This window comes from Barbatula barbatula (assembly GCF_947034865.1).
Source record: "Barbatula barbatula genome assembly, chromosome: 15".
NCBI classification, from domain to species: Eukaryota; Metazoa; Chordata; class Actinopteri; order Cypriniformes; family Nemacheilidae; genus Barbatula; species Barbatula barbatula.
The window spans coordinates 9,952,192-9,964,935 of NC_136778.1; the positions used below are offsets into that span (position 1 = coordinate 9,952,192).

A 12,744-nucleotide genomic window follows, 5' to 3' on the forward strand; every position below is an offset into this window, starting at 1 on the left:
ACTCCGCTTGTTGGTTTTTAATGTGAAATCCAAAGCAACCCTCACTGACGCAACGCAGGGCAATCTGGTCCACCACATGGGACCCAAAAATGCTCTGAAGACGAACAATGTTGATAAAGTAAACGGCGACTAACACCCTTATCCTGTTTCCTTTGGTCAGACAAATAACAGCAATAGTCAATACCCACTGGCGTAGAAAACCCCTGGATAGAAACAAGAGTCACATAGGATGGTTGTCCACAGAGAGGACGAGAAAAAGAAAGTTGATGAGAGAGAATGAATAAACAAGCACGACAAGATAAAGCTCCCATGCTCCAACGCCCTCCAAAGCCCTGACATGTGTAAATCACTCACCATGACAACAGAGGGGTGTGCGGGTGGGTGTTTGGGCATCTCTTCCTCCTCATCCTCCAGCTCTTCCAGGCCGTCGGAGAGGCCGTCAACCATCAGCAGCATGGTAGCGTGTTTGGCTTTTACGGTCAACATCTTGCACTTGGAGTTCAAAGCCGAGATCTGCTCCTGGTAGCCCTTTATCTTCTGGGCCAGTTCCTGTCACAAACACACATTGTATTATTGTTCCACGGAGGTCCACGCTGAGGACTAAAGTCCCTTAGGTGTTCAAACATATGTCCCGCGAATTATGTCCCATAGATGAGGGGAAAATGGGCTCAACAGGGTTTTGTCAGAGAGCGGCACCGGCGAGCTAAGCTGAGAATTTCTCTCTCACTCTGTCTGTTTGTTGTAGAAAAAAAGGCACAGGCGAGCGGTCGCTCAATCAGAGGCTTTTTGAGCTCTCAGCCAATCGGAATGCTGTGGAGGAAAGCTCACAAGCCAAGCCTTCAGGCACAAGCAGACTTGAATGGCGGAGAGCTCAGCCAACCAGAGCAAGCGGGAGGGACTGGGGAAAGGAAGAAAACGTAACACAGCAAAATCGCTCCCGCCCCAACCGGCCAACTCACACTCATACACACAAAGACCCCGGGAACAGGAAATGAGCTCATTGAGAGGGTCTGTGTATTTCCTTCCCCCGTTGCACCAATCCCGAGGCTATTTTCATGAAAACAGAGAGGCAGGGAATGAGAGGGGCTGGAGGAAGGGGCCTCGCGGTACAGATTTTGTGCGGCCCCTCCTCCTGTCTCTCTCTCTCTCTCTAACTGTCGTTCAGTTTCTCACACATACACAGACGGAACAGTCTCTGATAATGAGGTCATGCGGGACAAAGCTGCAGCTGTGGCATTCGGCACAGCATAGAAAAATAACCCTGAGTGAATAAGCCACAGCCCAAATGACCTAAGCTCCACGAACACAGCTTACACAGAGTACAGTTCATTTTTATCTGATGTGTTTTAATCATGATTTGAGTTTCTGTGTATATGGTAAAGCCCAAGGCGTGAGAGATAGGAAGGAATTTGGTGTTATTCAGGACAACAAAGAGAGGTCAAAGATCTCAGCAGTTCCTTTAACCACCCTTTGAGAACACGTTAGGAATTTATGACCTGACTCATTCAAACTCAAGATAGGTTGACTGGCAAAACTATGTGCTGAGTGTTATCAAATGCTGCAGTGGTTCTTTTGGTTTTAGTGAGGGAACAAGATTTTACATTTGACCACAAGTGGCGAAGCAAAAGTGCCATCGTGCAAAATGATTTTAAATGTAGCTTGTCCTAATAATATCCTCAGTTTCTAAAGGTTTCTTGAGTTTCAATGCTCCCAAGGCACTCGACAGTGGATTATTCTTCCACAAATTGTAGTTGGCACAATTTGGTTAGCATCTATTTAGTGAGAGACGAGTCTAAACTAAAATACAATGAATGATCATTCGATATACAGCCTCTGACATCAACAACACAAGCGATACTGTAATATGCTTTTTCTCCTTGCTTTGAAAAGTTAAAAAGCTTATTTGTTTTTTATTATAACTATATATGATTATACAATCATCTGCATTTGCTATTGTTTTGCACTGCTGTTCACAATCAGCACAAACCTGCGAGCCGTTTGATGCAACCTAAAACTAAAGAACCATAGCTCGTTTTTTATTTTCTGCCCAAATTTGCATACAGGAAAATAGATTAAAAAAGGATGTGCTTCCTCACCTCATGATGTTGTATCTGTGTTTGAAGCTCCTGTATGTTTCCTGTGGCAACAGGGCGGTCCTGGATAACCCGATGTGCCTCCTCAATAAGTCTCTGTAGGTTCTTCACTTCCTGTTCATACTGCTCATACTGCACCATGGCCTCCTGAGAACAAGATGATAGAAGCAAGATGAGCCATTGAAACCGCAACTGTCACATTTGTATCCTGTCATGTCATGCTGTGAGACATGTCATGCTCAAGAGACTTTATTCTGTACACTTTATAAATTGTCTTCAGTGTAAAGAGGTATTTTGATATATATATATATATATGTGTGTGTGTGTGTGTATGTGTGTGTGTGTGTGAATGTAAAACGACAAACTCCACACCTATAAGAGACAAAGGACTAACTTTCTGTTTTGTGTGTAGATACCTGTAGTATATTGCACTGTTGAATCGTGTTGTGTTGGAGCTGACTGCTTTCTTGCTGCAGACTTTGCGCAGTAACACAGAGCGGTAATGTTGCCATGACCTCCTCTGGCAGCCGGAGGGCGCTCTGACACATCTGCATGGCTTGCACCTGCTGCTTGAGACCCTCCATCTCAGACAGCAGTATCTGAGGAACACATATTCAGCATTGGTTTGTAGCAGCCTATCAATTAAATCCTCTGTACTCTTTATTTTGGTTCGTAGAATATTATATCAATTCACTAAGCGGTTAACTGGAGAACCCCTATGACTGGATCATTGAGTCAAAGAGAAGTGAAAAGTGCTCAAACCGGATGAGATAAGTGAATGAGGATATGTGACTGTAGAAATGTGGAGCACACCTGTCTCTGAGCCAGCTGTTCCCTGAGGCTGAGGCGAGCCAGATCAGGGGAGACCAGAGTGTCCTGGACTCTTTCTAAAGACTGATGGAGGCTTTTTACATCACTTTCCAGTCTCCCCAGGTCCTAAACGCAGAGAGACAAGATCATTAAGTGCACAGCAATGTCCAAGTTTTACTTTACAGTGATTTAATGTCTGCTACAAAACACACACACTCTAAGCAATCTATTGTAAAGCACTAATACATCACTAGGAAGGGATATTGAATATATATTTAAGTTTAAATAATTTTGTCACGTGAAATAAGAGAGGTTGCAGAGGGACCCAGATTATAGAATAATTTCCATTATACAATGACGTATCTGTCATTATACAAATTATTTGAAAGCATAACACCAATATAGGCCAATAATAATCAATTACTCCAGAGAGGCAAATAATTATCTGATCATAAAATACACAAGGTTGTCAAATATATTTCCTTTCAATAAAACCATGACCAAATTAGTATTTCACAATGTGAAGCTTCTACCCTGCCACTATATACATGCTATTCATCTTGCAGAATGTCCCATTAGGATATGACATCAGAAGAAACCAATGGCAGGGAAATAATTCAAGCCAAAACCTTTTAAATTAACGTAGCCACTATATCTAAACAAGTAATGAATCTGCTCTTTATTAGAAAAATGTAAGCTCTTAATTAAATTCCTCGCATTTATTCATGGAACAATGCCAGTTTTGTCATTTGTAAATTGTATTAATCATCATGGAGAATTTATGATGGTGTATTAATGGAGACATATATATTTATGTGCATTTCACAATATATTATCCTAACACTGCAACAATTCACTTTGCGTTATTGACCGTACTGTTTAAAATAAGGCTATAAAAGAATGTTTAGCGAAGCAGTGTGAGTCTACAGCAATGAAGAGAAACCAATTAAGTCATAAAGATGGAATTATAAATAAGAAACTGTAGCTTTGTTATAGGCCACTAGGTGGCGTTGTCTCTCTTACATTTATAGCAAACTTGAAGCTTGATATATTGCAGTGGATTTTGGATTTATTGCAATGACTTTTTAAATGAACTATATCTGACTTTGGTTTATTCAGTGAATATTTTAGTTTGAATGCTGTGAGTATATATATATATATATATATATATATATATATATATATATACACATACACTTTTTTTTAAACATTTCACATAAATTTCACATAAAACTAAACATTATGGCCAATGAGCCTCAGTGCACATGCGCTATATTACAGTATTATTAGTTTGATGAGATGTGCTCTCTATATTACTTTGGCTGCGTCCTGTAGGGTCAGAAGTCTTGTTTTGGCTGTCTGCTGCAATTCTTCGGCATGTCGGCTCAGTTCTGCCACCTGCTGGTGAAGAGCGTCTGTCTGGATGACTTCTCCCAGCAGTCCCACCCTCTCTACCAGACCCTCAAACTCTCCCTGAAGCTCTATCCACTCCTGCAATAAAGCCTGGTCGAGAAAGATCACACCATAATGTTATAATAATGATTTAAAAATAATGATGCAATGGTGGTCTGGTTTAAAACCTGGTGGGTTCTGATTTGCTCCTGCATCTGAGCGGCTGGACTCCACGTGAGGTTGGCTGAGACCACAGTCTCTGCTTTCTCAGTCCAGTTGAGAGATAACGTCAGCATTTCATTGAATTCTTCAAAGTTTTTCTCTGCCTAAAAATGAGCAATAGGTCAAGACTTAAGTCGAGGGGCCAATATATAATATTAATGCTCAGAGCTTCTATAAACCAAGACAAATTCCTTTGTGTATAAGCAAGCTCTTCTGATTATGATTTAACGTTTGGGGAGCGTGCTGCACATGCTGAAGCTCTGACCTTCTGAAGGCACGTTGATTTTTCCTCTGCCAGCCTGCTGGTCTGAACGTGAAGCTCATGCAGTTTGCTGAGGCTGAAGCTTAGCTGCTTGGCCAGCAGAGGATTCTGCTCCCCAAACTCCTGCACTGCAACATCCAGCTCCGACAGGGCACGACCACACTCCTGCAACTCCTCAAAAAGAGTCTGGATAAAGAGAGAAAGAAATTAACAACACACACTATACAATGACTGCACTTGTAATACAATTGAGCTCCGAGAACATCTGTGTTGAATTCATACTTCCGTCTCCTCTTTAGCCTCCTCAACATCCACAGCTTTCTCCTTTAGTTTCAGAGAAATGAGCTTGACTTTCTTTGCGATATCCTGAAGTCTGGAGTTGATGTCTTCTTTAATATCTCTGCTATGTTGGACCTCCCTCTCCCGTACATGCACCTGAGGCAAAACAAATAGGCATGTGAAGATGCGAGAGGAACGAGATTAAGAACGTGTTTGAGCATGCATGTGTGTATGGATGAAGGTACCTGATCTTCTGCTGAACCCAGAGCCAGTGTGACCTCTGCCAGCTTGGTGCTGATCTCAGAAGGAAGGGTAGCATGGAGGATTTGGTATTTTATCTGCTGACGATCTGCAATCTGCTCCAGGGTCTGCCGGTGAGACTGCATGCCTTCATGAGCCGACTAATGGAGACCAGAAAATAAAGCACGTGCTTGAGACGTCCACTGACATCCAACAGCTATCAATGTACATCAGTTCAAAGGTTTTAAAACACTTATTATAAAAAGGTGAAACTACAGTATGTTACTTTCAAGTGTTTCAAAGTAATGTACAAAATCATACTTTTGGCATTGTATCAACCAGCTTAAAGAGTCACCTTTTGTTTTCTAATCAAAGACATTATGTTAAACATTTCAGTCAAGCATTTCCAAAGTTCTGACCAGGACTGTGTATATATGTGACCCTGGACAACAAAATCAGTCTCATGGGTCAAAATTGAGAATTTAACATCATCTGAAAGCTGAATATTCATTGATGTATAGTTTGTTAGGATAGGACCATATTTGGCCCAGATACAATTATTTGAAATTCTGGAATCTGAGGGTTTTTGGCAATTTTATAAGTTTTGATATATTTACGGTATGAAATTTACAAAATATCTTTATGGAACATGATTTTTTATTTAATATCCTAATGAATTTTGGCATGAAAGAAAAATTGATCATTTTGACCCATACAATGTTTTGTTGGCTATTGCCACAAATATTGTGCTACTTGAGACTGGTTTTGTGGTCCAGGGTCACATCTATTATACTAATTATATTATGTTGTATTGTATGTTTTATTATAAAATTGTCAAATTATGCAAGTGACATTTTCATTCACAGATTTTTGTCAAAAATATTTCAAAACAGGAAATAGAGCTGGAGTACATCAGACAACTGAAAAATACATCAGACATAACAGTACTAAAATAAGTTATACTCTAGTACCTCCAGGTCAGTGAATAGTGTATCCAGATCTGCAGTGGGGCTCAGTAGAAGGCCCTGAGTGTCCTGAATCCAACCCTTCAGCAGTCCCAGCTCCCTCTCCACCTCCTCTCGCTCCAGCAGCTCTACCTGCACCTGCTGTCTGCTGGCAAACACCTGCTGCAACAGACTGACGGCAGAATACATATTAAACAATTAACTGAAAATGCAAATGACACAAAGTCTTAAAAAATACGTATATGTGTATAGAGTCATACATTTATACAAAGTGGACGGACCTGTTGACTATTCGATAAATTAATGATCGGATGTAACCTGAACCATGAACCGTGTAAAATAAAACATGTTTTGGTTTCATACTTGTCATATTTCTCCTGAATGCTCTGAATCTCTTGCAGACAAGGATTCTCTTGGTCATGTTGGTTGTGTGTGGCGTGAGGATGGAGGAAGAGGCTGAGCACATGGTGTCTGAGGAGGGTCAGGGCACTGCTCTCTCTCACCACCTCTCTGCTAAAGGAGTCATGATATTCCAGCAGACTCTGCAGGGAGGCCATGCTGGAGGCTTTTTCCACCATGCTGTCAGGAACACGGCTGTGCAGGTCCTCAGAAACAGTTCGCATTTTCTCCAGCTGATCACAGAGACATCAGGGTTACATTATAACGACAGGTTTCGCTTTTATTACTATGAAATACCATACTTTACTGTTGAACTATAAAATATTGCTCAAGGTGTGTTTTTATGGTTCAGTTGCACGATTTGGGCTTTTATTAAGAATCTTCTTTATAAAAGAATTATAAGATGAGAAGCGAATGTTAAGCTGTCAATAACTGAGGTCACAATACAGAGCAGCTATAACAGCATGTGTGTACTGTAGGATTTTAGCGCTTAAAGGGATAGTTCACCCAAAAATAAAAGAGTCTGTCATCATTTACTCATCCTCTGGTTGTTCCAAATGTTTCTTTGTTCTAAAAGAAATACATTTGGAAGAATGCTTGTAACCGTTATTGGCCACCATTCACTACCATTATAGGAAAAATTACAATGGTAGTCAAAAGTGCCCCAAAGTTGTTTGCTTTCCTTTATTATTCAAAATATGTTATTTTGTCATCAACAGAACAAAGGAAAGCAAACCACTCTGGGCATTTTTGACTACCATACTAGGAAAAATTGCTTGATACATTTCTTTGTTCTGTTGATGACAAAATAAGATATTTTGAATAATAAAGAAATGTATTAAGCAATTCTTCCTACTATGGTAGTCAATGGTTGCCCAGAACAGTTTGGCCCAGAACAAAACCAAGGGTGAGTAAATGATGAGAGAATTTTCATTTCTGGGTGAACTACTCCTTTAAAGATTATTCAAAACATTTCTGTTGTTACATTCAGTTCTGCAAGAACCGTGACTTCTTCCTGGGTGATGTCATATCCTCAGCTGAACAATGAAGCTGGGTTAAGTTACAAAGAAACAGAAATGATCAAGTTTGAGCTTCCAATAATAAATAAAACGACTTAAAGGAAGAATGCATGACCATGAAATGTTCTCTTATGAGGTCATTTCCTGTCAATGCAGCAGAGACTTGGCGGGAAACGGGATGAGTTGGCGCCTTCCATGTTGTGCTATTTTTGTAATGGACTGTCATTGCCAGCCATTACATCATTTTTAGGCAATTGCCTGCGGCTGCTTGCCTGGTCAGATCTCAGAATAATGAAGATTTAGTCCGCAAGGACACGCTGGTTACAGAATCACTGCTATTATTTCATCATTACTAGTGCTTTCGTCATCATCTATTATTTGTGCATTGATTTAAAGTTATTAGAAAATAGTTTATTGACCTCAATGTACTGCATTACATACAAATTACATTACATGTACTGTATATTGTAAAATTTGCTTTTTAATTCTTGGTTGTTATAAAGGATCTTACAACTCTTTATGGAATTTTGTTCATTTAATCAAGATTCTTTCTGTTAAATCTGCTCAATTGGTAAATTATTTAATGAATATTAACTCTTGGTATGAGTCTCGTACCTTCTCAATGGTGCATCTCCAGTTATGTGCTGAATCCTTCAGGACTTTTTCTTGAGCTTTAGCAACACTACACAGACGAGTCCACCGGTGTCCTAATGAACCAACTGACTGAGAAACAGTGTAATTTATGGCAAGCTGATCAAACTGTGCTGCTTGTGCTTTCAGTCCGTTCAGTGTGTCCTCAAAACCCTCAACCTGTGACACAATTTCCTGTTGAAATAGTAGAATAGGAGATATTTATAAAATCTCTATACGACATCTATATCAAGACTGCATTTAATGGTTAATAAAGTGATACTCTCTGCTTTGCCACAGACCTGGTACAAACAGAGCTTGTCTTCAGCCTCCTGTACAGAGTTTGCATTGGCCGTCCTAAACTCTTGCATCCTCTTCCCAACTTCACTCATCTGCTTTATAACTTCATCTATCTCTTCCTGGATGGACCGCGACTGAGCTATACATCTAAAACAACAGATGGGTGACTAACAATTTAGTGGCATACATAATAAAAATTAATGTATGTTAAGAAGTCAAATAAATATTTATATTAACAATATCATGATGTGGTATCAGGCAGAAAGCAAATATACATATTTAAAACTAAATAGGTATAAAGGTACAATATAAAGGCATTACCGTTTTAAGCTGTCTTGGCGATGTTTTAGCTGCTCAATGATCTCTCTAGCCTTGTGGTGAGACTCTTCAAAATATGTCTGGATTTGTTTCAATACAGTAGGGCTCAAAAATTCATTCATTTGAAGGATTAGACCCTGCATTTCCTCGATCATGTTCTTCACAGTCTTTTCCTTTGCTATCAGCATTTCTAAGTCACTGAGACAGTTTGGGAGTTTCTCCAGGTCGACGTCACAAGGGACCTGCTCTTGCAGAGCACCGGCATCCTTAAACCACTGCTGGTAACACCGCAAGGCATGCTGGTACTTCTGAAGCAGGAACAGAAAGGACTGCAACGCCGCCTGATGGTTAACATTAGTTTGAAAAAACATTCAGGTTTCCTTCTGCATTGCTTTAATAATTTAGCTAGCTTTGAAATCATATAGGCTGCAAGGACATAATATAATCTTACCTGTTTAGTATTCAAAGCTTCTTGAATGTCAGCCTTCAGTTCTACAATATCCTTTAAAGTAGTTTCCAAGAATTTGGGAATTGGCTGTTGGTTATTGATGTACTTCTGTTTCTCCTCACAAGTTACAGCATCCAACACCCTAAGCCTAGATTTCATTTCCTCTTGAAGTGTCAAAAGTGACCTGACCTCCTCCTGTACAAGCTCGATTTTTGCTTTTTTAAACATTAAAGGACTTTTTAGTCGATCCCTAAAATTCCTAAGCCAGTCTATTGATACTCTCATATCAGTTTGAAAATCCTTATTTTCCATAAAACACTTCTCACAGTCTTTAATGTGTGTATCAAGTCTTTGCTTTAAGGTAAGAAGTTGTTCCTCCCTGAAAATAACCTGAGCCTTAAGGGTCTCTGAGTGCAAGTGTTGATTGAGGTCTTCTGTTTGTACTGTGAGACCCTCTGGATAGAAATTAATTTCTTCAAGATTTTTTGATAGGTTGAAAAGTCTTGATAATCTCTCCATGGCATCCGATTCTACCTCAGAGTCAAGGTTGTCAAGCTGTTCCTTCAATTTGATGATGCTATCATCCATTTTTTCAACAATTCCTCTATGATTGTCTAATAATTTTAATGTTTTCTGTAATTCTTTGACTTTATATTCTATCTGCCGGTTGAGTTTGCTGTGAAGGTCAACTAGCTGGTCTATGACTTCAGGTGTATACGGCTGACCCATGCTAAGGAAATTCCGAGTTTTACCCCTAAGATCTTTTAATCCCTGAAAGAGGTTTGCAAGACTTTTCACGAGATCTTCATAACTGCTATGCAACTTTTTCCCCTCTTCAAGACTTTGATTTGCTGACTCATTCTCCAAAGAATCACACTTTTCCTGCAGTTCTTCCAAAGCTTTTCGTGTTACATCGATGAGGGATTCAAACTCCCTCCGCTCCACAAGCACTTGTTGAATCCTATCACGTTTTTCTCTGATCAACAACAGCATGTCATTGTAATGTTGCGGAAGACCATTGAGTTTCTCATCAAGGTAGCAGTGGTCCACCTCATTTAAGGTGGGAAGAATCTCCTGTCCTGCCCTCTGGACAATGAGCAAAAGGTTCTCATACTCCGAAGCACAATCTAGAAGATGCTGATACTTGATCAAAATGTTCTGAAGGGCGTCGTCATTCCCGCTCAGATCAATAATTGGAAATGTGGCTACTTCTGCCTGTTTTAGCCATTCACAGATCCTATCCAAGTCCACTTGAAAATACTTCCGGATAACCAGCGCTTTCTCTAGATGTTGTAGATGTTCATTGCTCTTTTGCAAGGAGCTGTCAAAAATGATTTGTAACTCCTCCAGCTTCTGAAGGGTCTCCTTCTTTTCCTCTTCTGTAGCATCCTTCACCAATTCCCTTCCCTGTGTCCAAAGTGACGTCAGCTCTACCTGATACGCTCTTAGGCTGCTGGTAAAATTCTTACAGGTGGACACCTGCTTGTTCAGTACATTTGGTAAAAGTGCCACATGATCACCATCAAGTGCCCTTTGCTCCTGCTTTTTGATCCATTCGGTTGCCCTATCTAGGGCTTGGAGGAACTGTGTCCGTTCTGTAAACACCTTACTGAGGCTTTTACGATATCGAGCTGCCTTAGTTGCAAGAGCTTCCACCTCTACTTGAGCTTCCTGGATCAACGTTTGCAGTTTACGTCTTTCATGAAGACCTAGACGTGAGGACAGGCTGTTGGCATCAGACGCAGCCTCTGCCACAAGCTTCTGCTTGGCCTCCAGTTCTCCGCAGAAGCTCAAGTGATCGAACAGAAAGCTTTGGGCCAAATCTGGAGGGGGGCTGGTCTTAAGCACCTCAGAGAGGGATGGCTGCTGCAGCTCGGCCCATTCTTGGGCCTCTCGCAGATGGTCCTCAATTTGACTGAATTCTTGTAGCATGTGGGTCGAATCTTGGATTTTCTGTTGGACGAGTGTTTCCACCTGGGTCCACCGTTGCTCCAGGTAACCCACCTGCTCTTTTACAAGGTCTCTGTCCTCCAAGCTCAGACGAGGCAGGATCCCATGTCTATTATTTCTGAGGTCATCAAGGACGCATCTTTGGTCCTGTAGGTCTGTGGATAACTTCTTTAAGGCATCTAGACACTCGTTGGTGCTCTCAATGTCTCCCCTGGAAAAAATGTTGTTTGAGTCAATACTTATCGCATGATGGCTGACAAAAACATAGTCAAGAACACATGGCAACTATCAAGCATTAATATGTTGTACAAATGTTGAAAGGGAACTTCGCATGCCTGGCTAATTGATCCCATTTCTTGGACAGCTGGTCAAACAACTCCTCCACCATACAAATGCAGTCATGATAGTCACCACTCCTCTGCAGATCCTCTTCTTTCTGCTCCAGCAGCTGCGCAGCCTGTCTGCCCAGATCCAGCCAAGCGCAGCGCAGACGCCCGACTTCCAGAAGCTCAGGGGACTCCTGACCAGCCGTTAGCCTATTAATGCTTTCTCTCAACTGGGTCAGCTCAACCTGCCTGGCTCGCATCTCCTGAATAAAGTCCTTTGTGGCAAAAAATATAGGGTTTTATTATTAAATGCAGCCTGTCTTTATTTGATATCCTGCCAAATGGACGACACTCTGTGTTACTGGCTAAGAGTGAGCTTTGAGGTAATAGAGGATTTCATTCATTCTATTGTTGACTCTTCTTAGCACATTTGGAGATGGTAATATCTATTATTTTTGCAGACATTAAAGGGGTCTGCCTGGACGTTGTTATTACAGGCACTGACAAATCAATTTTCACATCTGTAATTACACCAGACGAGTAATCTGAAGAGGAATCTTTATTAGTGAATCAAGCTTCCTGCCAGGAAATGTAATGGAGGGCAAAAGTCACAAGCGCTTTGAGCAATACACAATAGAACGCCAATGACAAGCTGATGTACAGTAAAAGCACTTTTCACACAAAACACAAGTATGTTGTCTTGACGCAGTATTAAATGTAGAACAGGAAAATAAAAAGAGCTTCTTTATTACAAATGATTAAATATTTAGCTGTCTTCAAATGGTCATATGGTCACAAAGTTGACGCTTACCTGTGCCTGGTCCAGTTGGTTCTGGGCAACTTTTGGCTCAAGCTCAGCTGGCCTTCTCAACATGCTCTGGAGGAGTTGTTCCGACTCAAGAAGACGACATTCGAGGTTAGAGCGCATGTCCTTGATCTCTTTCCAGCTATCTGCAAGATCTTGAGATTCAAGCATCTTCTCCTCGATCTGCATTCAGGGTAAAAGGTATCCGATCAAGTGATTCAACCAGGACATTTATTAATGTTTATATATACTAGACAAACTGTTTAATTGTACATAATGCATTCTG

General features: G+C 40.7%; 1 protein-coding gene across 1 annotated transcript in view; it reads right to left on the bottom strand.

Annotated features, from left to right (window-relative positions):
* The window catches only part of LOC306904202 (nesprin-1-like), a 75,163-nt gene that overhangs the window by 36,498 nt on the left and 25,921 nt on the right, over window positions 1–12,744 (bottom strand). The window contains exons 33-49 of the mRNA XM_079473959.1: window positions 12,465–12,641; window positions 11,663–11,928; window positions 9,381–11,538; window positions 8,933–9,270; window positions 8,614–8,758; window positions 8,297–8,506; window positions 6,627–6,895; window positions 6,270–6,435; window positions 5,304–5,459; window positions 5,062–5,214; window positions 4,783–4,965; window positions 4,484–4,621; window positions 4,221–4,406; window positions 2,907–3,029; window positions 2,510–2,692; window positions 2,097–2,240; window positions 355–549 (exon numbers count right to left, since the gene is read on the bottom strand). Of these exons, the coding sequence (XP_079330085.1) occupies window positions 355–549; window positions 2,097–2,240; window positions 2,510–2,692; window positions 2,907–3,029; window positions 4,221–4,406; window positions 4,484–4,621; window positions 4,783–4,965; window positions 5,062–5,214; window positions 5,304–5,459; window positions 6,270–6,435; window positions 6,627–6,895; window positions 8,297–8,506; window positions 8,614–8,758; window positions 8,933–9,270; window positions 9,381–11,538; window positions 11,663–11,928; window positions 12,465–12,641 (5,190 nt within the window). The remainder of the gene's footprint in view (window positions 1–354; window positions 550–2,096; window positions 2,241–2,509; window positions 2,693–2,906; window positions 3,030–4,220; window positions 4,407–4,483; window positions 4,622–4,782; window positions 4,966–5,061; window positions 5,215–5,303; window positions 5,460–6,269; window positions 6,436–6,626; window positions 6,896–8,296; window positions 8,507–8,613; window positions 8,759–8,932; window positions 9,271–9,380; window positions 11,539–11,662; window positions 11,929–12,464; window positions 12,642–12,744) is intronic.